This window comes from Ochotona curzoniae, unplaced genomic scaffold (genome assembly GCF_017591425.1).
Source record: "Ochotona curzoniae isolate NIBS_2020 unplaced genomic scaffold, NIBS_Ocur_1.0 scaffold_1852, whole genome shotgun sequence".
Classification (NCBI taxonomy): domain Eukaryota; kingdom Metazoa; phylum Chordata; class Mammalia; order Lagomorpha; family Ochotonidae; genus Ochotona; species Ochotona curzoniae.
This window is the reverse complement of record NW_024467087.1, coordinates 53,784,696-53,810,457: the sequence shown is the minus strand read 5'-3', so window position 1 is coordinate 53,810,457 and position 25,762 is coordinate 53,784,696. Positions and strand designations below refer to the sequence as shown.

The following is a 25,762-nucleotide window of genomic DNA, read 5'->3' as shown; positions in this document are numbered from 1 at the left end:
TGAAGAGTTGAGATGATGTCTTCGGGTTGACTAAAATTGTAACAGTACACAGAATTAATAAAAATATACTTTTTTTCACTTCCCCCCTCAGCTCTTTTCAAAATCTTTCAGTGATTTTTCTGCATTCAATAACTTCCATACTCTGAGGCTTTCATTGTATGTTTCCATTCTCAAAGTTTTTCCCCTACCTCCTTAACATGTCTTATGTCTCAAACAATATTTTGTGCTAATATAGCACAAACAATATATATTATTACTCTCCATTCATTGTCTTGGCAGTATTATTCCTTCATGGAGTTTCCTTAAATTCACCAAACTTCAGACACTCAAATGTCCTTACACGATTTTTATTATGCTTACTTACCCTTTATTTTTCTGTTTTGTGAATATAAATGCTGAAATCGGAATTTTCAAAAATGTAGCTATCTACATTAGCCACATGTTAACTAATATTATCAATAAAAGTACAGGTTTGAAACAAATATATAACTTTGCCTTTTTAAAAAAGGGCATTTCCAAGGACCAGCATTGTGGCATAAACAGTGAAACTCCCAGCCGCACTGTCAGCATCCCATATGGAGGCTGGTTTGAGTCCTGGCTACTCCATGTCTGATCCATCTTCATGCTAATGTTTTGGGAAGAGCAGCAGGAGAGTGCCCAAGTGCTTGAGCCCCTTCCACCCACATAGAGAGACCCAAAAGAAGCTCCTGGCTCCTTACTTCAGCCTGGACCATCTATAGGTACCACTGCCATCTCAGAAGTCAATCAGTGGATGGGAGATTTTTCTCTCTTTTGTCTTTCTGTCTCTTTCTGTCTTTTTCTAGTCTCTTCCCCCTCTCTCTGTAGCTCTAATTAAACCAAAACTTTCCCATTGAACAAAATATTTTCAACAAGCTCAACCCTGATGGATTCATCTTAGCTTCATGTAGTTTGATAACAAATCATACACTATGCCAGGCTTTCCAGCTCTTTTGTAAGTGTTCAACTTGCTATTAAAACTAAAGATTCTTTACAGATGTGCAACACATTCATTCTTTGAATCCCAACCCATTGATCAGGCATCAGAGAAATTATCGTAGTTTGTTAAATACGTATTGAATAATTAATTTTAAAGTACATAGGATGGGGACAGCGTGGTGGCATAGCAAGACAGCTCTTTGCCTACAGTGCCAGCATCCCATAACCAAGGTTGGTTACTCCACTTCCAATCCAGCTTCCTCCTAATGGCTTGGGAAAGTAGCAGAAGATGGTCCAGGGTGCCTACATTCGAGATCCGTAGCAAGTTATTGGCTCCCAGCTTCAGAATAGCCCAGCTCTAGTAGATGTGAGCAAGTAGACAGAAGGTCTCTCACTCTCTCTCTCTCTCTCTCTCTGACTTGCAGATAAAACACATAAATAAATCTTTATGAAAAGTGCACACAAATATGTGGATATGTGACCAGACATAGGACATTCTTGAAATTGTTTTATCTAAAGCAAATCATATTCACTGATTCCACTGCTGTTATAAAAGCGATTAAAGGTTATTTTAAAGGATGTAATAGAGCAAGATAATATTAGCTAAAAATATTTAGAACAAGAGATGTGCAAGGGCACAAAATCAATCCATAAAAAGGCTAATCTAGAAAACATATCATAATATTCCGTTTAAAATGTAGATCCTATAATTTGCCACAACACAGAACCGGAGAACTTTATGCTAAGTGACATAAGCCTGATATAGGAAAAATATTGCATGGCATGTGCAATCTCTGTTTTTTTAAAAAAATCAAATATGCAAGGCACCTGGCCTAAATGCTGTGGGACAGTGATTTTGGAACATAAACTCCTGCATTATTATTATGAGGTCTATGTGACCAGGATATTTTCCTTGAGAAAGCAGGTAAAATGAAAGAAAATTGATGCTAATCCTCAGTATGAGATGTCAGCATTCCATATGGGTGCCAGTTCGTGTCCCAGATGGTCTACTACTGATCCAGGTCACTGCTTATAGCATAGGGAAACAGAATAGGATGGCTCAAATGCTTGGGCCCCTGCAGCCACATGGGAAACCTGAAAGAAGGTTCCTGTTTCTGGTTTCAGATCAGTTCAGTTTGGGCTGTTGAATCAGGGAGTGGAAGATCTCTGTCTCTTTCTCTGTCTCTCCTTCCATCTCTCTGTAAATTTCATGGAAATGTTTCCTTAAGAGGAATCCTTGATTGTAGCATCATTTTCAAGAAGCTTGTTGATTTTGTTTTTCATTTTTTCAGTGACACACTAGTCATTCAGTAGCATGTTATTTAACTTCATGGTGTTGTTAATTTCTTTTTTTTAATTCCTGTTGATTTTGTTTTGTGGTGTTTCATGTAAAAGGATGTACAGTAATTGTGTAATGGAAACTGTCATATTTAGCAGCATGTAATTCAACTTCATGGTGCTGTAAATTTCTGTTTTTCTTCCTGTTATTGATTTTGTATTGTGGTTTTTCATTTAAGGGGATGTATAGTAACTGTGTAACAGAGACTATTATATCCAGATGTGAGGATATAATGCAGTATGCATCTCTACTTTCAGACAAAGATGAATTCCCAATGATACTGTTTACTCTGTCTTGACAATAGGATGCTGGACTCTCTGCCATTGTCCATGTCCACAATGATGGACATATGACTGTATATGAAGAACTATACCATAGTAATGATATAGGGGAACTCAGTGAGGGGGGTGGTTGGGGAGGGGATAAAGGAAATCCCAGGGCCTATGGAACTGTATGATGAAATAATAATAAAAAATAAATAAAATTTTAAAAAGAGAGGGATCCTTGAACCATATTGAAAGAGAGAAAAAGCAGCTTGTTGCAGGATCTCAGCCCAAAGTAGAGTTCCAACAGTAGCTCTACTGGTGACAGCTTCCTGTTTTCTTTGCTAATGGCCTTTCACTGCTTGCAGGACTTCCCAGCTTTACCCACACCAAATGTCTCCAAGCACAAATTCTGCCTTGCACACTAGTGAAGATAAAGAAATGTAAATTTTTATTCTTCCTTTTAACTCTGCTTTGTCCCATCACCTTCACAGATTCTCTGTTAAATTTCAAATTGTGATCCCAATGCTACAGCACAACAGAGAAACATTTGGGGCAAGGAGCGGTAGGAATGAGGGAACCAAAATAGTTTATCTTCCAAGAGTTATTAATCACACACAATATGAAGAAGGGTGTAAAATAAAAAGCGAGAAATCAGGAAAGCAAGAAAAAGAAAGAGAAAAAGAGAAAAAGACAAAAGGAAATCCAGAGGAGGCTCTGACTACTTTAGAAGTCTGTTCTGCATCCATTACATCCATGTACCTTGCCCAAAGACCTTGCTTTATTGTCCATTTTCATGCAATACTAATAGGGAAATTACAGTTATTATTATTAATTATTATTTTGAATTTTTTAGTGATGATGTTTACATAGTTGGTTAGGGTATTTTATCAGTCTTATCAATATTTTTAAAACCAATAAACTTCCATGGACCTGGCGAGATAGCCTAGTGCCTACATCCTTGTCTTGCATGTGGTGGGATCCCATATAGATTCTGTGTCCATGTCCCATCGAGCTCCCTGCTTGTGACCCGGGAAAGCAGTGGATGATGGCCCAAAGTCTTGGGACCCTGCACCCATGTGGGAGACCCGGATGATGCTTCTGACTCCTGGCTTTGGATCAGCTCAGCTCTGGCCATTGCAGCTACTTGGGGAGTGAACCAGTGAGTGGGAGATCTTTCTCTCTGTATATCCTTTTCTCTGTATATCTATCTTTGCAGTAAAAGAATAAAATAATACAATCTTTAAATGTAATTATCAGAACTACAAAACGGATTTATATATATGGTTATCATGGCAAGATATGGGCATAAAGGATGAGACAGATGTAAGAAATCTAAGGTACAACCCTAGGATTGCCCTTAATTAAATTGAGTTGTATTAGAGGCTTTTGCTAAGTAAGTAGAATTTAGTTGTCTTTCTGACAAAAAGAAAAAGCAATACAAAACATGTAAAATGATACCTATATTTGCTTTGGTATAGTAATAATTTTATTTTCTACAGGTATCCATAATATTACAAATATTAAATAAAATGAAAATTAAATAAAAATAAAAATATTTTTGCTATATCTTTATTATTTTTCACATCTTTTTAATTTTTATTATCTTGCTGTACTATGTATTCTTTCAAATCCTTTTTAATCCCTTTGGAGAAATGGTGGAATCAAAAGTTATAAAATAAATGGATGACATAATAGTTGTGCCATCAATTCTTTTTATTATTATTATTATTATTATTATTATTATTATTATTATTATTTTATTTGGAAAGTCAGATATCCAGAGAGGAGGAGAGACAGAGAGGAAGATCTTCTATCCACTGATTCATTCCCCAGTTGGCCACAATGGCCGAAGCTGAGCTGATCCAAAGTCAGAAGCCAGGAGCTCTTTCGGGTCTCCCATACGGATGCAGGGCCCCAAGGCCATGGACTGTCCTTGACTGCTTTCCCAGGCCACAAGCAGAGAGCTGGACGGGAAGTGGGATTGGTGGGGTATGAACCAGAGCCCATATGGGATCCTGGGTGTGCAAGGCGAGGACTTTAGCTGCTAAGCTAACACGCAGGGCCCTCCACCAATTATTTATGTATAAGACTTAGTGAACATGAATTGTTTAATATTTCTGTGTACTGTTACTATTCTAGGCAACCCACAGATATCATCTTAATTTTTCAAATAGTCCTGGGGACTAGGAATAGTAACTGATGCAATCACAAAAATACAATTCAAATTAATAACAGTAGGACAACTTCTCCTTAATCTGTTCTCTCATTCTGGACTGATCTTCTCCCAAACCTTTCACTCATAGGCTCAGAAGTAAGCTATTCTGTACTATTCTTATTTTCTTATTACCTGAGAACATAGAGCAAAAGTTATTTTAACTCATCTCCATATTCCTAACTAGTCTAGAGAAAGGCACTGATAACCAATATTTATTGAATTTAAATAGTGAGGTAATGTGTGAATACATAAAATATCCAACAAATGTATAATAATTAAATGGCACTGATAACTAAAAATTCGCCCAGAATGTTAAAATTCTGGTCTTGATGTACGATGTCTATGGGTTATCACAGCATGTACATAAAGGGAGGTCACATACTTGGAGACTATAACCTCAGACAAGCCTGACAGAAGTTCTGGTGAGCGAATCTTACAAAGCATCTGGAAAGTCTGTCGGCACATAAAGGGACCACATTCTGAACTCAGAGCTTAGAGTTGCAAACAGTCTTCGGGGTAATATCCATAGCAAAAGAGGAAAAAAACTCCTATGACTCAGGTGAAAGGGTAGCATTTTGATTTATGGATAAGTCTGAATAAGGAAGAAGCTCCCTTATAGAACCAGAATAGTTAAAGGATTAGGTGCAGGGAGCCACACCCAACACTGAGAAGTGCCAAGAAAAATCGTAAGGACATCAAGAGAGAAGCATTGGAAACTAAGAACTTGGGTTGATTGATGAAAAGGCCATGACTTCTGGGGACTGGCAAAGGAGAGGGTGCTTGTCTGGCTGATGTATGTCAAATGAAATAAGCTTAACCTTGAAGTCCCCTTCCTAATTCTGATTTCATGTGTTTATCCAGCCTCAATCTGTTGTTAATTTAGTTTTCTGACTTGGCATTCCTACTGAAAAGAGAATATATTGACAGGCCAACACACATCTGAGTCCACTTGGCAGTGCTGTTTCTCTCCATAAATTATTAAATTGGCTTTTGGACACAAATCTGTCCCTTGTGAGTTTGGGCTATGTGAGCCAGTTTCCTAGGGTATGATCTGAACAAAGAAAGTTTCAGAGTTGCTGAGCTTTAAAGCTAAACTTTTTGAGAGTGGGAGAAAAGGAACCCTTTTCTGATAATTAACTATCATCACGACATCCTACATTTATTTCACTAGCAACACCTTAACATTTCAAGAAGAAAGCCTATCAGTATACCATATTTCTCTCTTGCGTGCAAGTAGCTTCTTCTGTCGTCTGCCCTAAAAAGGGAAGCAAAAGAAAATTGGAGGTCAGTTTCCCAATTCATGTAAAAAAAAATTTTTTTTTTAAATCAGCTCAAGTGATTTTGCATGCTAACTGGGAAAATTAAAGCTGTACACAGACCAGAAACAGCTTATAATTTAACAGTTAAGTCCAATTAATTTTCACAAGAGAGTCCTCCAGTTTTTGAGTATGTCCGATGGTCTAGGAATTGATACTGTCTGAAATTAAGTAACAACTAACCTATTCATAACAATAAAAAGTACTCACTGGGACTGACATTGTGGTACAGTGAGTTAAGTTGTTGCCTGAAATGCAGACATCCCATTTGAGCAATGGTTCAAATCTCATTCTACTTCCGTCCTAGCTCCCTGCTAATGTGTCTGGAAAAGCAGTAGATGATGCAAGTGCTTGGGTCCCTGATACCCAAGTGGGAGATTTTGATGGATTTTCAAGCTCCTGGTTTTTGTCTGGGCCAGCCCTGGCCACTACAACCATTTTGAGAATGAATCCGAGATTGAAAGACCCCTCTCTCTCTCTCTGCATGTGTGTTTCTCCATCTATTTCTTTGTAATCTTCACATTAAAATAAACAAAATCTTTTTTGAAATCATACTCAGGTATCCCATTTTAAAACTTCACTATTATTATTATTTTACAATACTCTAGGTATAGTAGTTTTTCCCTCTTCCTTCTCTTCCTCCCTCCCAGTTTCCACTTCTCCACTATTAGCCCCCAAATTATCATAATCGCATAGTTCCTTGATAACAGTTACAAGATTAATTTACTGCTTTTTATGTGTATCATGATATGGTAGGTATGGGTAGAGGTAAAAAATCTAGTATCTTGCTGAATAGACATATTTGCATGTTTCAAAATGAGAGTCCTACTGTAGTTAGGAGTAGAGACACATGCAATAAACGAACTTTACTTGCCAGTGTGCTGGTCTCTGTTATATCATTCATCTGTGAGTGTATTGTATATTTACTTGATAACCTGTATCTATTTGATTTGTAATTTTACTATATCAGAGAGGACATATGGTAACCCCTTTTTGCCTATAATTCTGAATTCTTCTCTTCTTCCTATACCCTATAGAAATTTATTTTTATGGGTGTACTGTATCTTCCCAATAATGGAAAAATATATTAATTGGTATTTCAAAAGCTTTTGGTTTCTTTAAGTAGTTATAAATTGGGAATGGTAGGTTCTGCTGAGGGCATCATTCATCACTATGTTCTGTGTTTCCTGTTAATGCCTAAGAGTCTTATCTGCTCTTATATCACAAAAAAGCTTATATTTTCCCTTCTGGTTTAATTTGATTTTACGTATACCAATTGTGTAATCTGTTATAAGTTGTCATGCATATCTCTTCAAACAGTCTTTTAAAAATCCTGGTTTGGAGGAATTGGAGCTTTTCTGTTATTAGCCAAATCCTCTTCATATTTTGCTTGAAAATCATACTTTCATTATGGAACCTACTGGAATGCAGTGACTCCAATGGGCATATGAACTATGGTGGAGATAATTCGGGGAACTTGAGGAAAGCTGGCATGCAGTCATAATTTTAGTGTATGTAACCTATGACAAATGCTTTGAATTTCTCTGCACCAATGAAATAAAAAAGAAATAAGACTATAGTAGCGTCATCAGCTCAAGGGACTTACCTTCAGTCTGCAAAAAGGTTTCTGTGGTGAGACTAAAAAAACGTAGTCAACTTCCTCTTTCAACAACAAATTGGTTTAGTTATCAGACGAATCTGAGCTACTCAGGACTAGTATATTTACCCCTACATTCCTGCAAAGAAACAAGAGTGTTTATTCCAGCTGAATTCCAGGGTAAGTAACAGCCTACCTATTTATAGGGATTGGTGATTTCTTCTGGGAGGTCTAATGGGAGAATGGAAATCAAGATAGAGGGCAAATAGGTGGGGCATTCTCTGAACTGAAATGTTTACCAGTTTCTCATCTCAGACTTCTTACAGCAGGAATAAAGATGGTTGCCTTTGAATCTGACCAGAGTCCAAAGATAGGATTAAAGCTGCAATCCTCACCAGTGCTCGAGATTCATGGAGAACTTGATCTAGTTCTCTCTTTGCTGAGGCTCTTTGTAGACCAGGTACCTGGAAAAAGAGCACACACTTAAGAGTGTGCATTGGGATTCTTTTGGACAATTCGTCATATTAAGGTAGTAGAAAATGAACTGAACTTTCTGCTCTGGATAGCTTACCAACAGCTATATAACAAAGGAAGATGGATGGCTATACTACCCTTGCTTTGGTAAGTTTGGGATTTAAACACACTGCGATCAATGCTAGGTTCTTTCAGGAAGGAGAAAAAAGAAACTTGGATCATGGATGTTGGAGTCCAAGGATTCTGAGAGACCAAAATTTTTAGAATTCATTTGGAAAAAATGGAGAGCCAGTGTAGCTTGGAGTCATCGGGCTGCTTGGTGGCAGAGCTGTAATTAGCACCTGTGTATTCTAATTCATGGTCCTGTTCCCATATTATAAACATTATCTATCACAGAATACTATGAATGTGTTTATGGTCTTAGATTTCAGGTGAAGAAAGGATAGACTACCCCAGGTAAACAGAGTCTTCTCAGAGGGATTCTTTCATTTTTTTTTAAGCTGTTGTGTCTTTAAGGATTTATTTATTTTTATTTGAAAGGCAGATTTTACAGACAAAGAAAGACAGACAGATCAGCTGGTCATTCTGCAAACGGCTGCAACACCAGGGCTGAGCCATTTTGAAGCCAGGAGCCAAGAGCTTCTTCCAGATCTGCCATGTGGATCTCAAAGCTTTGGGCTGTCCTCTGCTGCTTTCCCAGGCCATAAGCAGGGAATTGGATTGAAAGGGGAGCAGCTGAAGTATGAACCTGTGGATGTATGAACCATGCCTCAGGTGCAGCATTACTTGCTATGCCACCTTGGCATCTCCCAGAGCTATGTTTTGCTCTAATTTCAACCAGACTGTATAGCAGATCCCCCAGAGTGATATTTTCAGTAATTATTGCTGTTAATTACGAGTTAAAACACCTCACTGGCTCTGAGCTGAAATGATTGAGTCAAAACGAATCTTGCAGTTGGAGTTCCTGGAAGTTCACTCTGCCAAGTCAGTTAGCGCCAGGATCAGTCTGATTAGAATAACAGACTTTCTTGTGCTTTTAGGGGGGAGTAGTCTCGGCTCAAAGGATACTTGAGAGAATATTTCTATTTTGGTTGTTAAAAGTGATGAGATGAGTCATCCTCATTTTTGCTAATTGAGAATTTTATCTCTTAGCAATTGCAACACAGTAAAATTTTTCACCGCCGAAAGTGGGTTATATGATTGTAAAGTAGAACGAGGCCTAACCTATACTGAGAATCAGATCACACTTTCAAGGCAACTGTTTTTTTGTCATGGTTTCTGTTGAATAAAAATACAACTTCTTTTTGGGTTAAATTACAAGCCTTTAAAAGTTCAAGTTGCACAGACTGCCTAGATTCTAGCAGTAACAGAGCATAAGAAACCAAATAATTAAGCATACTTCTATGTGCTGTGGGGTTGCTCTTGGTGGCTAATTTTATTTGAGCTGTGTCATTTGTGGTCCTAAGAAACAGGTCATGTTGCTAGCAAGCAGAACAAAGCTATTGTGAAACTACCCTTTTTTTTTTTTAAATGTTCCAAGAAGCAGGTTATACTTTATATAAAAATATTGATCCACTGGCAAAGTGATGTAGTGAATAAATGGAGTGATGGATCAGTATACAAAAAATGAAGACACCTACACTATTGTCCAAGTTCTTCTTGTCACTCATCATGTGGCCCTGGGCAAGTGGCTTTGTTACAATAATTCTCAGTAATCTCACTTCTAAAAACAGGATAGGGGTTTGGAATTAATGGCATCTAATTTCCTTCCTAACAATAAAATTATTTGATTCTAGGCTTTTAAGTATCTGGGAAGTCATATGAAGTAGTGAATGTTGGGGCCATGGCAGATTGTTACTAGGGAAGGCCATCTGAAAATGGAATTCAGATCTCCAAAAGAATCTAGTAACTTTTCCCAATGGCCCTTCAACTTATTCCATAATATGTTACATAAGAGCTTTAATTTAGAATGCAAAATTATACTTTGTAAATTTAAAATTTTAGTTTAAGCTTTACCATTTCAAATGCTAAAACCCAAACAAGGAAATTTTTTTGAAATCAGATTTCCAGAATAGCAATGATTTCAGATTTTGTAGGCTTTAAAAATCAAGCCACATTTTGTGAAACATAAAAATTTTGCTACAAGATTATCATACACTGATCTTCCTAGGAACTAGACTCTGTGGCTGTGGAAGGTGTTTCATCACATTGAGTATTCTGAGTGCAACATTTGGAAAAAATTGTTTGTATTTCAGCAGTTTGTATTATAGGGACAGTAATTTTGACAAAATCTGAATGTATTTATTGTCATAAGGAATACATATTTTTAAGGAACATGTTTTTCACACTTCCACTTTAAGAATTATGCTGAAAACCTTTTCATCTTGTCTAATAACTGTGTTTTGGGGGGATTTTTTAAAACCTAGAAAAATGTGATCTATGCAAAAACTGTAGAAGATGACGCTATGAATGGGTAAACAGGAAATGAGCTCACATGTGTCTAATGCTTACTGTCCCTCAAACATGAACATAGATATTTTCACATACTTGTCCATTTAATCTTCCCAATGACCTATAATGCAGGAACATGACTCTGATTTTATAAATGAGTGAACCAAATTCCAGAAATATGAAGTGAATTGTTTTGTGCTGAAAAAACCAACCACTAAGACATGCCATGATCTGTCCAAACAGTATACTCATTTCCATCTATAAATGCTGCTTCCTAGTCAAAGGTAGTGCTAAACTTGTCATTCTTCTCAAAACATGAAAACTTTGGTAAAAATTTATTTATACATTTCTTTATATATATAATTATATAAAATATATTAAAATATATTATATATAATATATATTTATATATAAAATATAATATATATTTCATATATATATATGAAAGCTCCAATTCAAATTTCAAGAGTCATTTTATTTCATTTTAAAATAAATTTTACTTCCCTCATTTAACAGCAAAAAAAAATTTGTCTGGAGTTGCAGAATATATCCAAAGTTCTGTGCTTACAAGATCAATCATGGTTCTTTGAAATTGATTTGAATTAATTCAGGAACTAAAATCCCCTCTGATTGTAAGTGAATGAATGAAGAACACTGTGGTTATAAAAATTAGACTGGTTTGAGTAATTTATGTGGGCCAGATCAGAAAAAACAAAATAAATTCCCCCAAATGACCTGGGAATTGTCTCCTGGAGCGTCGGAGGGACTTTCATCAACGAGCTTCTATCTCTGTTTATTTTCTCCTTTTCCCAAGGTAATAAGCCCACAAGCCAGCCCTATCATGAAATAAAACAGAACAAGTACATTTGACAGATAGATTTGTTTAATGGTGTTAGTGACTTAATGATGAGAGATCAAAAGATGGAAAAGATCGAAAGGGTTGAGAATTGCAGAATTCTGACTAGGGAAAGATCAGTCTCCTTGATCTCAAAAATCTAGGCTCTTCACTCCTACATCCTGTTGCTTATTATTAGCTATTTGTAGTATGGGAACCATAATTTTGTTATTAAAATGAATGTTTTTCATAGTAATTATAATAAATAGTATACTTTTTCTTCAAAAACACCTTTTTCCAACCTTTCACTTTAAGAATCAATGCTGCAGACCTTGTAACTCTTTCTGTCTTAAGTATGGTTTTCAAGAATTTTCTAAACCCAGAAAGCTATATGCTCCAGTGCATCATCAGGTAAATGGGGTCACTTCTCGGAACCTCATTTTCCTATGGGTAAAACCTGGATGATACACCCTGATCTGTTCATTCATAATGCATAGTTTAGTAATGATTAACAGCAATCACACACACACACACACACACAGTCTTGAAAAAAACATCAGAAAAGTACGTATTACTAAAATATACTTGGTTTCACTTTTTTTTGTACCAAATTTTTCCACAAACTTTCTGATGTACCCTCATTTGTAGACACACACGCAATCTTCAAAAAATGCCGTTGAAAATGTGTGTTCTGGAAAAGCTATGCATATATTTAACAACATTTTGCACCAAAATAAAATTATATTTTGAATTAAATTCTTATGAATTTTTAAACACACTTTTAGATATATAAAATGTTTTGTAAAGTATAAATCTGCATGTTGATTGACGTGGTGGCAGTTGTATTAGTGATGTCCATGGCATCATTGGTAGTATGAGTCCAAGGCAAAGACAGAGAGGAACAATGCTCATAAAATCATCCCCATGTTTGGACTGAAATAGTTAAGACTCTCTAGTAAAAATAATTGTCTTTTAACAATGAAGGATATAAAGGGTTCACGCAAAAAAAAAAAAGTTGCTACTTGAACATTTCCTGGAATACAAGTGTCTCAGCTCCAAATCCAGTCTTTTCAATATTTTCTATCACATTTGTGCCTTGCAATTCTTACTCGATCCAGTTTGCTGTTGCTATAATGAATTTTTCCAGTACTTACATTTGCTGATCTATTATGATTTCACTCAAGCAAACTCCATAATGATCTTTGGTCTACAAATAACCCTACCCTGACCCTGGTGGGCAATAATTTGCCATTTGTGCATAGTGCCTGTGCGTAGAAGAGCCAGGATTAGAAATGAGGACAAAAGTTTCTCCATCTTTGAGGTGCAGTCTTATTCACACAAACGCTACTTTAAAATATCTTTCTTTCGTTCATTGTGACACCTTTTTTCGGGGGAGGGGGATAAGGAGAATTTCATCTGTCTACATAATAATAAAAACTGTTGGACTTTGAGAAAGTAATTTAGTCCTATGAGACATCATTTTCTAATCCGTAAAAGGATACAATATTAACAAACTCAGATTTCTTAAATGGCAATGTATACACTGTATAGGACACTAGAAACTGAAGGTACTAAGAGGTGTTATTTTTATAAAGGCTAGTGTTGAACTTTGAGATGTCTTGTCTTCTCTCGCCAACAGGCTCACAGCCACACTATTAACGAGTAAAGTTGCGGGTACATTGAAGTACATTGAAGAATCGATGGGAAGTGAGTAAAAGGAAACAATTGTATAAGTAAATACATTGATGTTTATTTAAGAAAGAAGGTAACAAACTAAAAAAAAAATGCATAAAACAAGAGAAAAAAAAAGAACACTTTGTAGGTTAGGTAGAGACTTGATGAAGATCAACCTGAGTCAAGATAGCATAATGATCTAGGAAAGAAAGAGGGGTGACTGACTGAAGCGAACCAAAGAGCAAGGAAATCCATCTTGAGCAAGAGGAAAGACAACTGCTTTGGGATGAGAGAAGAGTGCTGTGATAGAAAAGATTGTTTCGGGAGCTCACTATGGATGAAGTTAGTTGCTTTTCACAGAAGAACCTTATGTTTGTGAGGCAAGGGGCGAGACCCTATGCTGATGAAGGTGGTGGATATGAGAGTAAGGGAGAGAGTAAGAGAGAGAGGAGGTCACTTTAGTAAAATTGGGAGGGTGCTGAACAGTCCCCATGGGAATCAAAGAAGATGCTAATCAGGTGCATATGAAAATTGATAATAGTAAAGCATTTTAAACTACACACCATTTTTTTATTTGCACCGTTATGAGTAGATTGTGGTATATTTTCTATACTTTTAGTTATTTTGAAAAAGAACAAGCCAGAGAGAGAGTTCTCCCACCCGGTAGTTCAACTCCAAACACCTTAAACAACTGAGGCATGCCTAGGCTGAAGTTGGGGCTCAGTACACATTTTTAACATTTTAAATTTTATTATTATTATTTTAAATTTTATGGCACAATTGCATTAGGATCTGGGATTTCCCTATCCCTTCCCCAAATTCCCAACCCCTGATTGATGTCCCCCATATTATAACAATAGTATAGTCCTTCATAAGCAGTCATATGTCCATCAGCGTGTTATTTAAGCATGTCCTGACATTACTGGTACAGACAATGCCAGATAGTCCACAACTGGGCTTTTTACACAAGGTGTCATGGGCTCATCTACCTGAATCATCATCTGCTGACGTGCAGGGTGTATGGTAGCAAGAAGCTGCAACGACGAAGAAAGCAAATTACCAATCAAAGGCATTCTGATACAGAATGCAGGCATCTCAAGCAACTTTTGAATTGCCCTGTCATATGAATGTCCCAATCCTGGTATTTTTAATGTGATCATTCAGCTATTTGGGTAGCAAGAAAGAAAATCGGCTGTGGACTTGATTTAAAATTAGAGTCTCTCCAAGATGGTGCAGCAGAAGAAAGGACAAGGAAGTTGTGGGTTCTTGCGTGAGAGAGATCAATTTGACTAATCTAGGCTGGGTGTAAAGGGAAGTACCACAGGGGAGAATGCTAAGTGAGAATAGGAGAAATGAAAAACTTTAGTTTTTTAAGAATTCTGGAGGGTGTGATGCAGGTCTGTGGGATGCACTTTACAACGGACCTCAGTGATTACAATGTTGAAGAAAACCACTCGAAGTGCAAGAAAATAATGCAGCTAGCACAAATTTGGAAAGTTGGAATAAGGAAGAGATGAATTCGTTCAGGTTGTCAGAAGAATACTGTAGTTTAAACTTCTTTGGAAAAGTACAAAAACTAGAATATCTGTTTCACATTTTATAAATTAAATCATCCTTGATTTTGCAGTCTCCTAAACTTCAATTTCACTTGTACTTTAAATTCCTGTATTCTTGTGTCACAGAGGTTTAAGTCAGTGCTTGCAGTCAGGCAAATCAGAGTGCTGGTTTGAGCACCAACCTTTTTGCTGCTGCTGCTTTTTTTTTTTATCTTTATCTTTCATGATGCAGTTCCTTAAGCTTAGGGATTTCCTCTTCTCCCCTTCCCCCTCCAATATTTTTTCCTATATTATAACAATGGATTGGTCCCTCAACAAAAGTCACAAGTCCATCATTCTGCCCCCCCCCTTTTCTTTCTTCTAATGCATCTCCCCGCTAATGCACCTGGGAAAGGAGCAGAGAATAACCCAAGTGCTTGTGCTCCTGCCACCAATGTGGGAGACCCAGATGGAGATCTTAGCTTTCAGTTTCCATCTGACCCAGCTCTGACTGTTGTGGTCCATTGGGAAGTGAACCAGGATATAGAGGATTCTCTCTTCTTATTATTTTTCCTCTTCTTATTGGACTATTTATTGATCACACTTCTTGCTTTCAACGTCTTTAAACTGTGTGTGTCCATCCTTCCAGTCCATTTTCCACATTTTTGGAAGAGTGATTCTTACAAAACACAAGGGGAGTGTGATGATAAATGTGTCTTCTCAGATTCTGTGTAAAGGACATTGAAAACCTTCTATGAGCTCGTCCTATCTACACTAGTGGTCTCGTTTTCCTTTCTGATATTTTTCCTTTCATCTCCCATGTCAACCTCTTTAGTATTTCACTATATCCTGCAACTTGGAAACTAGGATAGAACAGCTATTATTCACTTCTATAGATCATTTTTATATTTTGGGAAATTTGAATGTTATTAATTTTTCCTGGACTCTTCCAGCCTTTCTTCTCCTACATCTTGCTTATCCCTAAAATTGTTTACTGAAAATTATCTTGTACTTCAAGTTGTACTTTTTTTTTTAAGATTTATTTTTATTATTTTTTCATTGGAAAGGCGGATATACAGAGAGGAGAGACAGAGAGGAAGATCTTCCGTCCGATGATTCACTCCCCAAGTGAGCGCAACGGCCGATACTATGCCGATCCGAAGCCAGGAGCCTCTTCCGGGTCTCCCACACGGGTGCAGGGTCCCAAAGCTTTGGGCCGTCCTCGACTGCTTTCCCGGGTCACAGGCAGGGAGCTGGAAGGGAAGCGGGGCTGCCGGGATTAGAACCGGCGCCCATATGGGATCCCGGGCGTGCAAGGCGAGGACCTTTAACCACTTGCGCTACCGCGCCGGGCCCTCAAGTTGTACTTTCAATATTTCTCCTCTGTGTGAGATTTATTTCTGCTTCCAAAGACTTTATTTATTATCTCTTTCATAGTAAGTTTTTGAAATTCTCATGATTAGTTATTCCTTTTTTAGTTTTATTTGTTTTTGTTTGACACGGAGAAAGGTAGGAATCAAGAAAGAAGAGAAGGAAGCATGTGTGTGTGTGTGAGAGAGAGAGCGAGAGAGCGAGAGAGAGAGACAGAGAGAGAGAGAGAGAGAGAGAGGAGAGAGAGAGAGATCATCCATCCACTGGTTCACTCTTCAAATGGTTGCAACAGCCAGATTTAGGTCAGACTGAACCAGGAGCCAGGAACCCCACCTAGGTTTCTCACATGTGTGGCAGGAATCTGAGTTCCTCAGAAATCACCTGCCCGCCTCAGGGTATGTATTAACAAGCAGGTGGATTGTAAATCAAATGAAAAGTCAAATCCTGGGACTATAATAGAAGAGTGACCAGCCCAGTGCTTTAAATGCTATACGTCCATCCAAATTACTCACGCTTGTATCAATCTGTCTCTTCCAGGTGATTGTAACCTACTCTGCTATCTTCAACAATCAGGAGACAGATTATGTACACATGTATGTTATGTACACATAATTGCTTGCTGGATGAAATCATAAACTATTATGCCCCAGATGTATGATATTGATAATAATCAGTGCAGGCTGACAGTTATATTTCTTCAAGGGATTAAACAATCCTAGATTTGAAGGGTTACTAGGATTTATATAGATTGGTGGGTAACTCATGCAAAGTAAAATTAACTTTATTTGGTCCTTAGTCACCATCACTACTTTTCTTTCTAACTCCATGCTTATGAGAATCAATAAGAGAATGCAAATGTTACAGCAAAGATGTTGTCTGTGACTTGAAATTGTATTATAATTTGCTAGAGGTCACCTGAGAGGGTGGGAAGAACATTGAATAAAAAACTATTGATATGTGTCCTATTTACCTTGCTATGCTAACATGAGAGCGTCAAATCTGCAATGCCTCTTTCTTTCTTTTTCTTTTCTTTTCTTTGTTTCTTTCTTTCTCTTTGTTTTTCTCTCCTTTCCTTCCTTCCTTCCTTCCTTCCTTCCTTCCTTCCTTCCTTCCTTCCTTCCTTCCTTCCTTCCTTCTTTCCTTCCTTTTATCCCTCCTTCCTTTCTCCCTTCCTCCCTCCTTTTCTTTTCTCTTTTCTTTTCTTTTCTTTTCTTTTCTTTTCTTTTCTTTTCTTTTCTTTTCTTTTCTTTTCTTTCCTTTCCTTTTCTTTTCTTTTCTTCTTTTCTTTTTCTTTTATTTCCTTTCATTCTCTCTCTCTTTCTTTTGCACACTGGAATGAAGTTGGAATTTTTCTTCATGTTTCTCCAAAACTAAAAGAAAAAACGCTCATGAACTGATGCTCTGATGAATGATTCCATGTTTTTCACAGAACCTGGTGTGGGGGGCACAGGTTTGGTCTTACTAAATACATTTTTTGTCATACCCCATGGTATCAAGAGTCCTCAACAAAATTTCACAATGAAAAATAGTGTTACTTTCCCTTGATGCTTACTTTCCAAGTATACTTAGATTACAGATGTAGTTTTCCTTTCCGGTCCCATATATAGGTGATTATGAAATCATTTGTTAATGAAATGAGGCAGTTGCACCTTTTATAACAACAAGCATCGCCACTACCATAACATAAAAAACTTCTGGGAATCCTATTACAAGACTGTAATCTTACTAAGATCCAAATAGTAGCGTTGATGACAACTTGAGATCCTTGGATGTACTGTTTTATATCCACAAATCTGACTACTTGTGATTTTTAAAATTGATTTCTTTACACTTCCCTCAAAGTATGATTTTTCTGAATTAGAAAAGGTAGGCAAGGGCCTGTACAACAGCTTCATTGGTATCCCGTATGGGCACCAGTTGGTGTCCTGGCTGCTCCATTTGCCATCCACCGCCCTAATTGTGGTCTGGGAAAGCAGTAGAGGACGGCTCAAAACCTTGGAACCCTGCACCCGCGTGGGAGACCCAGAAGAAGCTCCTGGCTCCTGGTTTCATATCGGCCCAGCTCTGGCTATTACAGCCATTTGGGGAGTGAAACAGCAGATAGAAAATCTTTCTTCCTATCTCTGTCTCTCTCTCTCTCTGTAAATCTGCCTTTGCAAAGAAAATAAATAAATTTTTTAAGGAGAGGTGGAGGGGGCATAGGCAGATGTTAAAAAGTCCAAGCCAGAAAACAACAATTTGGAGGAAACAGCAGCACACAGAAATGGATTAGTTGATACATCATCAAAGTTTTCATTTTTGATTAATGCTTATAAATAGGAGTTTGAAACTATTGTACATGCAACTCAATAAAATCATACAAATATTTTCGTGGGTAGTAGGCTTTATCCTGGCTATTTAATGAACAAAATAGAACTTTTATGGCACTAAGTTAATTAATAATGTAGTGGTTAAAATAGCTAATAAACAAGGGAAGAAAGACACAAATTATAAATGTATAGTCTATAAAAAGAAATAGCAAACAGTATGGGAGTAGTTAGTGGTGTAGATAACGTTCAGAGTGAGGTCCTCTTTGACTTAAAAACCGCAGTTAAAAAGAGCAAAGCTTGTAAATATTTGGAAGAAAAGAATTTCTGTCAGAAGGAATAATGTGTCCAGAAACCTTCGCCAGAAAAAATATCTGGAACTGTATGAGTAACTTAAAGCATTTGAGTGTACCAAAATCTATAGGGTGAGGAAGGGAATGGAATGTAATAATGTTTAAGGACAGAAAAATCATAATATTACACAGCCTTTGGGCCAAAGGGAGAAGTGTGAGCTTAATAATAAAAGCAATAGAGATCCAGCAAAGGATTCTAAGCAGAAAAGGGGCATGTTGTATTAAAGAAGGATTACCGAGGTCACAGTGTGGAAATGATTAGTAGGAGTTCAGAGACAACGTTGTTTCTTCTATGAAGGCATGAAAAGTTTAATTAATAAAAATATATTAAGAGAATTTCAGCAAGTGCTGTAAGCGTCCTAATACAGTTATTAGTCTCTAGAAACAAGTATGAATTCTGTTTCTGTACTACCTCTTCTGTCCTGTACAAGCATTGTGACTTCAGCATGAATTTTTAAAACTAAGATTCAATTTCATCTGTAATATGGAGGTAATCATAGTGTTTCTGTGAGGATAAGTAACACAATGCATAAAGAATGCTTAGCCTATTATTAAATGATAGCCTTCAATAAATTGTAGCCATATTTAACGCTAGTGTTAAACATCATTTGGGAACTAGATCAGAAGGGAAACCCTGGGATGCAGGAAATACAGTAAAGCAGCTATTATAGTGGCCCAGAACAGTGTTTCCAGTAGCCTGAATTAGGATGGTGACAGGGAGTGAAGCTGAGTTGGAGAGTTTTCTAAAAAATGTTCTTTTGAAAATTTGAATTTTAGATTCGTTTTTTAAACAGATTCAATGTGGATTGTGGATACAAGTCTAAGAACCTAATGCTATTTCCTTCTTTCCTCCCTTTCTTCCAACCTTTTTTTTCTTCTCTCTCTCTCATCTTTGAAATAATGTATTTTAAATTTACATTGCAGTAATTTAAAAGATAGAATCTCTTGGTTTACGGTTTGAGATGGGAGGAACATTGTGACAGAAGAACTAATTCATCAATTTCCAGTTTGAGTGAGTGAGGGGAGAGTCCTGAAACTGATTGAGAAAGGAAGCATAGATTCAAGACTGAATCCTCAACCTCACATCGTTGTGTCAGACAGAAACTGAAGTTATGTTTATGTTGAAGAGAGTTACTGACAATCCAAGAGATAAATCAAATAGAAATAATCAACAATAGAGCCAGAGTCAGAATCATGAGAGAGATGAAGACAGAGAAAAGGAATGCAATCCGACTTTAAATCTTTCTCCCAGTATTTTCTCGTTAGTGGTTTCTTATGACTGTTCTTCTTACTGAAATTTCAGAAATAGCACAAATTGTCTATGGTAAGCTAAATATTGCCTCCTAAGAAAATCTGTAGTTCTGCCCAACCCAATATAAATTCCCTCTGCTTTTGGCTGGCCTGGGGATTTTACATTTCATTGTCACAATATAGATTTGGAGAAAATTCCTCCCTGCTTTACCTCAAATCTGGTGTAAGGAAGAAGGGTTTGAAAGTACCCCATGCAAATATCTAAGCTTACAAGGAAGTGTGAATTACAGAGGCATAAAAACCCACAATAAAAATGAAGCGGTGAATTTCACCTCTAGCTTACCACTCTGGCATAATCTGTTATTTACAACAAAGGTGTGAACAAAACATGCCTCTTTAGTAAGGGAAACTTTCTACACAGATGAAGTGAAAACAAGCAACCATAGCTGTTAAGTCTAAAAATGCAAGTATGATTTGAGAGGATGTGAGCTCTTATTAGTTTTTTTGAAATCGTGATACAACAGACACAGCTTAATTTGCTGGTTCACAGTCCCCGCATGGATAACACATGAGAGTAGAAGCAGTGAAGATACTGAAGTCAAAATTTTGTGGTGAGGAGGGATGGCCGGTGTGTATGTGAACAATTTTTACTTTTATCTTGACAGCCTAACTAGCTGAACCTTAGGGTTATGCAATCAAAGAGTACTTGCATGCGATTAAAAAGGTCCTTCCAGCATGTGTTCTTTGCATGTCACAAAAAGGAAAGTGAAAGTGGCTGCATTCCACTAAGTATTCTCTCCTATTCAAGTAGAGGTAAGTGGCATATGGAAAAAGTATGCATTTTGGAGCAACCCAGACAATACAGATAATGCGATCTTTACCAATTTCTAGTTTTCCTTTTTAAAAATCAATTAGCTGAATCTCTCCAAACCTTAGTTTCTTCATTGGCAATTTGAGAACAATAATAATTCCCCTCCCTGGGATTGTTATGAGAAGTAAATCAGATAAAACCTGTGAAAACTTCCTTGGTAGATTTCAGGGCACATCCTTGGTTGTCATCACTTGACAATCATATCCTCCCTTTCCACCTGAGAACACCCCTCCACTCTCTACTCTTGTCATACATACATATGCAAGATGAGTGCATGACTGAGACATAGCACAGCATCGATGGCTGGGCAAGAAAGGAGGCTGAATTGCAGAGGAAGGAAAATGAGAGTATTCATTAGAGAACAGCAGCTTACTACATGAGCACCTTTGAAAAGATGATTTGTTTCAATGGCAGAATTACAGACAAGGACACACAAACACATATATACATACTCATAGATCTTTTTATTTTATTTTTTAAAGATTTATTTTATTTTTATTGCAAAGTCAGATATATAGAGAGGAGGAGAGACAGAGAGGAAGATCTTCCTTCCGATGATTCACTCCTTAAGTGACTGCAATGACTGGAGCTAAGCCGATCCGAAGCCAGGAGCCAGGAGCTCTTCCGGGTATCCCACATGGTTGCAGGGTCCCAATGCTTTGAGCCATCCTGGACTGTTTTCCCAGGCCACAGGCAGGGAGCTGGATGGGAAGTGGAGCTGCCGGGATTAGAACTGGTACCCATATGAGATCCTGGTGCTTTCAAGGCAAGGACTTTAACCACTAGGCCACTGTGTTGGGCCCTAAATCTTTTTTTCAAAAGTCTTTTTAAAGGTATTTATTTATTTATCTTTATTGGAAAGTCAGATCTTTGACTCACTGATTCACTTCCCAGTAGCTGCAAGAACAGAGCTGGAACAAACTGAAACCAGGAGCCTGGAACTGCGCCTGGAGTCTCTCATAAGAATGGCAGGGCTATCTTGGGCTGCTTTCTCAGGCATATTAGTAGGGAGCTCAACAAAAGTGGAGTAGCTGAGAGTTTCACTGGTGCCCATACGGGATGCCAGCATTGCAGGCAGTGACTTAACTCAATGCACCACTATGCTGGCCCCACATAAATGCTTTTTTATATATGTGAATTCTTTGCTAGGGTTTTTACTCTTTTATCACATCTCTCTTTTCCTAGAATAGGGCGGAACATTTTATAAAAAGCCATTCTGCAAATTAAAAGGGGAATAAAAAATGAAATAGTTCCTTTTTATATTAATTAGAACAAAACAAAATGAAAAAAACTAAAAACAACAACTTTCTCACTTCTATTTCTATCTCTAAATTTAATAAACATCCCTGTAATACAAAGATAAAGCAGAGTGTGTGTATGTGTGTGTGTGTGTGTAGATTAGGTTACTTGTCCACCTGCCTGAAATCTCAGAGCTTCCGTTTGATAGTCACAATAAACACTCTTCTCTGAGTTTGTCTCAATTTGATTTTCAAAGATAATTTCTAATGTGAAATTCTGCAAGATATTTAAAGTAATAAATCTATTTCTCTTTTTCTATTCTTACGTACCAGAGGCTTGCGTAATTCCATGGACAGATCTTGAGAAGCGCTAAATACTACTTTCCCCACATTCTGATACAGCACATAATAAGATACATTACATCCACAAAATATATTTGTGGTCATTTTCTGCTTATACCCTATGCATCATTTACTGTAATCATTGGATAATCTGCAAAGCCAAGGAGGCCACACAAGTTCAGAATTCCTCTTAGAGGGAGAATTTATCTTTTCCTTTCCAAGCTCACATGAGGGAGAATACTCTAGTTCAGCTTTTAAATCAATATACTGTCAAAGTATTTCATTTCGGTTTGCAATGGAACCAAAGCCAAGGGAAAGACAAATATCAGGAGAATCTCTGAGTCACAAACTAATGTAACACAATAACAAAGAGACTGTTTTCTGGTTCTCAAAATGGCCATGACAATGGGGCTGCAGGTTCAAAGAACATGACTATTTTCCAAGTGTTGGGTTGCCATGGTAGCAAGCCAAGACCCAATGAGAGCAATATGAGAAAATCCCAGAAGTGAAGGTAAACTTCTAGCATTGTAATTAAGTGAGCAAGATTCATTCTAACCAAAATTTTGAGCAAAATAAACTTGGAGGCAAAAGAAACTTGTTCAAAACACTGTGTGTCTAAGGTGAGAACAATATATTAAATATTTCAAGATATCCTTGCCTGAAAGGCATATCTTAGGTAATTCAGGAGTGTAATTTTGGGGCACTTACATGTTTTCCTAACTGATTCATTAGGTCACACTGAATTAATTGTATGTAAGCCTTGAGCTTTTCGTTCTTTGTATGCAGAACCCTTTTAATTATAATTCAAATGTCTTAATGCATAGAGAAATGGATATTGATAAAACAATATAAAGCCATTACATTCTATTTTTTAAAATTTTTTCAGGTGTCATAAATCCATAGCTTACCTTGATGAATATACTGCAATACTCAAGATGGGTAGCAACGACACCAGCAATGCCGAAACTGACTGCAATGTCACCAATGTGACATTTCACTATTCGCTGTATGCAACTACCTATATCCTTATATTCATCCCTGGTCTTCTGGCCAACAGTGTGGCCTTGTGGGTTCTGTGCCGCTTCATCAGCAAGAAAAATAAAGCCATCATTTTCATGATCAACCTCTCTGTGGCTGACCTTGCTCACGTGCTGTCCTTGCCCCTCCGGATTTACTATTACATCAGCCACCACTGGCCGTTCCAGAGAGCTGTTTGCCTGCTGTGTTTCTACCTGAAGTATCTCAACATGTATGCCAGCATTTTCTTCCTGACGTGCATCAGTCTTCAGAGGTGCTTCTTTCTGCTCAAGCCCTTCAGAGCCAGAGACTGGAAGCGTAGATATGACGTGGGCATCAGTGTGGCCATCTGGGTCATCGTGGGGACTGCCTGCTTGCCATTTCCCATCCTAAGAAGCACAGATCTAGGCAACAACACTGATTCTTGCTTTGCCGATCTTGGTTACAAAAAGATGAATACAGTGGCTTTGGTTAGTATAATTTCATTTGCTGAGCTTGCAGGGTTTGTAATCCCAGTAGTAATCATTGCATGGTGTACCTGGAAAACCACTATATCCTTGCGACAGCCACCAGTGGCTTTTCAAGGGATCACTGAGAGGCCAAAAGCACTGAGGTTGGTTTTCATGTGTGCTGCCGTCTTCTTCATTTGTTTCACTCCCTATCATATTAACTTTATTTTTTACATTATGGTAAAAGAAGCCATCATTAGCAGTTGTTCCATTATCCAAAGCACGCTGTATTTCCACCCTTTTTCTCTGTGCCTTGCAAGTCTTTGCTGCCTTTTGGATCCAATTCTTTATTACTTCACAGCCTCAGAGTTTCGTGATCAACTATCTCGCCACAGCAGCTCTGTGACACGTTCTCGCCTCATGAGCAGAGAGAGTGGTTCATCAATGATTGGTTAACAAATAAAATAATTCTTAAATCATGGGCTTTGTTGACCTAAGTTTCCTTGGCCTTTTTCCAAAGACTAAAATTACAAGTCAAATAATGTCTTTAATTGTACTTGGAAACAACAGAAGTATATGTTTTCTTGCATGTTGATTGTCACCACAGGAGTTGGATTGTGAAGGGACAGTAAAAATGTGGGAGAAGAAGGGAAGATGGCATTATCTGTTTCCTTTTTGGCAATTCTAGGCACTTTCTTACTGAAGAGTTGTAGATTGAGTTTTCGTATCTGTTTTCAAACAGAAATTGAATACTTTAACCTTAAATACTTCCTCAGTGAATACATTGTTCATGTGATAAATATAAAATTTCTTTTCTAGCAAATGAAAGTAAACCTCTTTCCTATAAAGACTGTAATTTATGAACTGGATTAACAACCCTCAGTCTTGGGTGGTGTGAATAGTTGAAGACTTGTCTGCATAAATATCAGGATCACAATATTCTGTTGAAGGAAGAACATGGGACTGCATTTATTCATTGAAAATGTATCAGATATCTATCATGTTCTGGGTTGTCACTTTCTTAGTTTCTTGCATGGCATTTGATCTGGTCCTTTGGATAAACCTGTAGAAAGTTTCCAATTCAAATAATAAATGGAGCTTCATTGAGATTAAATGACTTGCTTCAAGAAAAAATCATGTGTGAGCTAAAATATATCCAGTACACAGTGCATATTGTTAAGTCATTTCCTCTGTTTGTATTGTTGTGTGTGTTAGATCCTAAATATGTATTCACTGGTGAAGACACAGACTACAGCTAAACTACACGAAGAAAAGACCATTTAAACAGAAATCATGTTAACTGAAATGTCTGTGGATTATTGGATTGCCATGTCAACCTTCAGGCTACAAGATCTCAAGTGATAAATACATTATTCTATTACTGTCCCCATCTGCAGAGTCCTTACAGTAAGAAACATCGGATGCACAAAAATTTCATTATTTTCCCAAAAACTCGATTTTAAAACTTAATGCAGACTATACAAACCTCATATGTAGATGCAATAAATAAAGCAATACAACAGAAGTGGGTGTTTATTAAGCAACTATGAGATTGATTGGGATACCACATCCAGTTGTCCAAGAACCTGGGGTGAAATTCCAGCTCCATTCTCAAATATGGTTACTGCTAATGCAAACTCAGAGAGACAGCAGTGATGGCTCAAGTGGTTTGGTCCCTGCTGTCCACATGAGGTACCTATACTGAGTTTCCAGCTCCTGGTTCCAGCCTGTTCCAGGCCTGGCTTTCACATTTAAAGGGTAAACCAACAAATGGGAGATATTTGTCTGACACATATGTCTGTGTCGCTTACAAACGAATAGATAAGTCACTCTGAACAAAAATGTGTTTACGAGGTTCTTGAAAAGCATCTTTGTATGTAGAACTATCACGTTAGAAGAAAATAT

The 25,762-nt window shown here is 37.4% G+C and overlaps 1 protein-coding gene across 6 annotated transcripts; it reads left to right on the top strand.

The window, feature by feature from the left end:
* The first annotated feature begins 7,732 nt into the window (after positions 1-7,732).
* On the top strand, positions 7,733-24,971 carry LOC121169546 (putative P2Y purinoceptor 10). Of its 6 annotated transcripts, none has more exons than XM_041000168.1 (3): positions 7,733-7,870; positions 20,606-20,753; positions 23,278-24,971. In XM_041000168.1, exon 3 carries the CDS (start codon positions 23,327-23,329, stop codon positions 24,311-24,313), a length of 987 nt encoding a protein of 328 aa, XP_040856102.1. In that variant the 5' UTR covers positions 7,733-7,870; positions 20,606-20,753; positions 23,278-23,326; the 3' UTR covers positions 24,314-24,971. The 6 variants fall into 6 exon arrangements, with proteins under 6 accessions (XP_040856102.1, XP_040856103.1, XP_040856098.1 ...); XM_041000169.1 differs by lacking the exon at positions 20,606-20,753 and adding an exon at positions 13,090-13,157; XM_041000164.1 differs by lacking the exon at positions 20,606-20,753 and adding an exon at positions 8,006-8,311.
* Positions 24,972-25,762: the final 791 nt, after the last annotated feature.

Coding starts and splice junctions, on each gene's coding strand:
- LOC121169546 (XM_041000164.1), top strand. CDS start 8,289: ATGGCTATACTACCCTTGCTTTG. Junction 8,312..23,277: donor GCTATACTACCCTTGCTTTG/GTAAGTTTGGGA, acceptor AAATTTTTTCAG/GTGTCATAAATCCATAGCTT.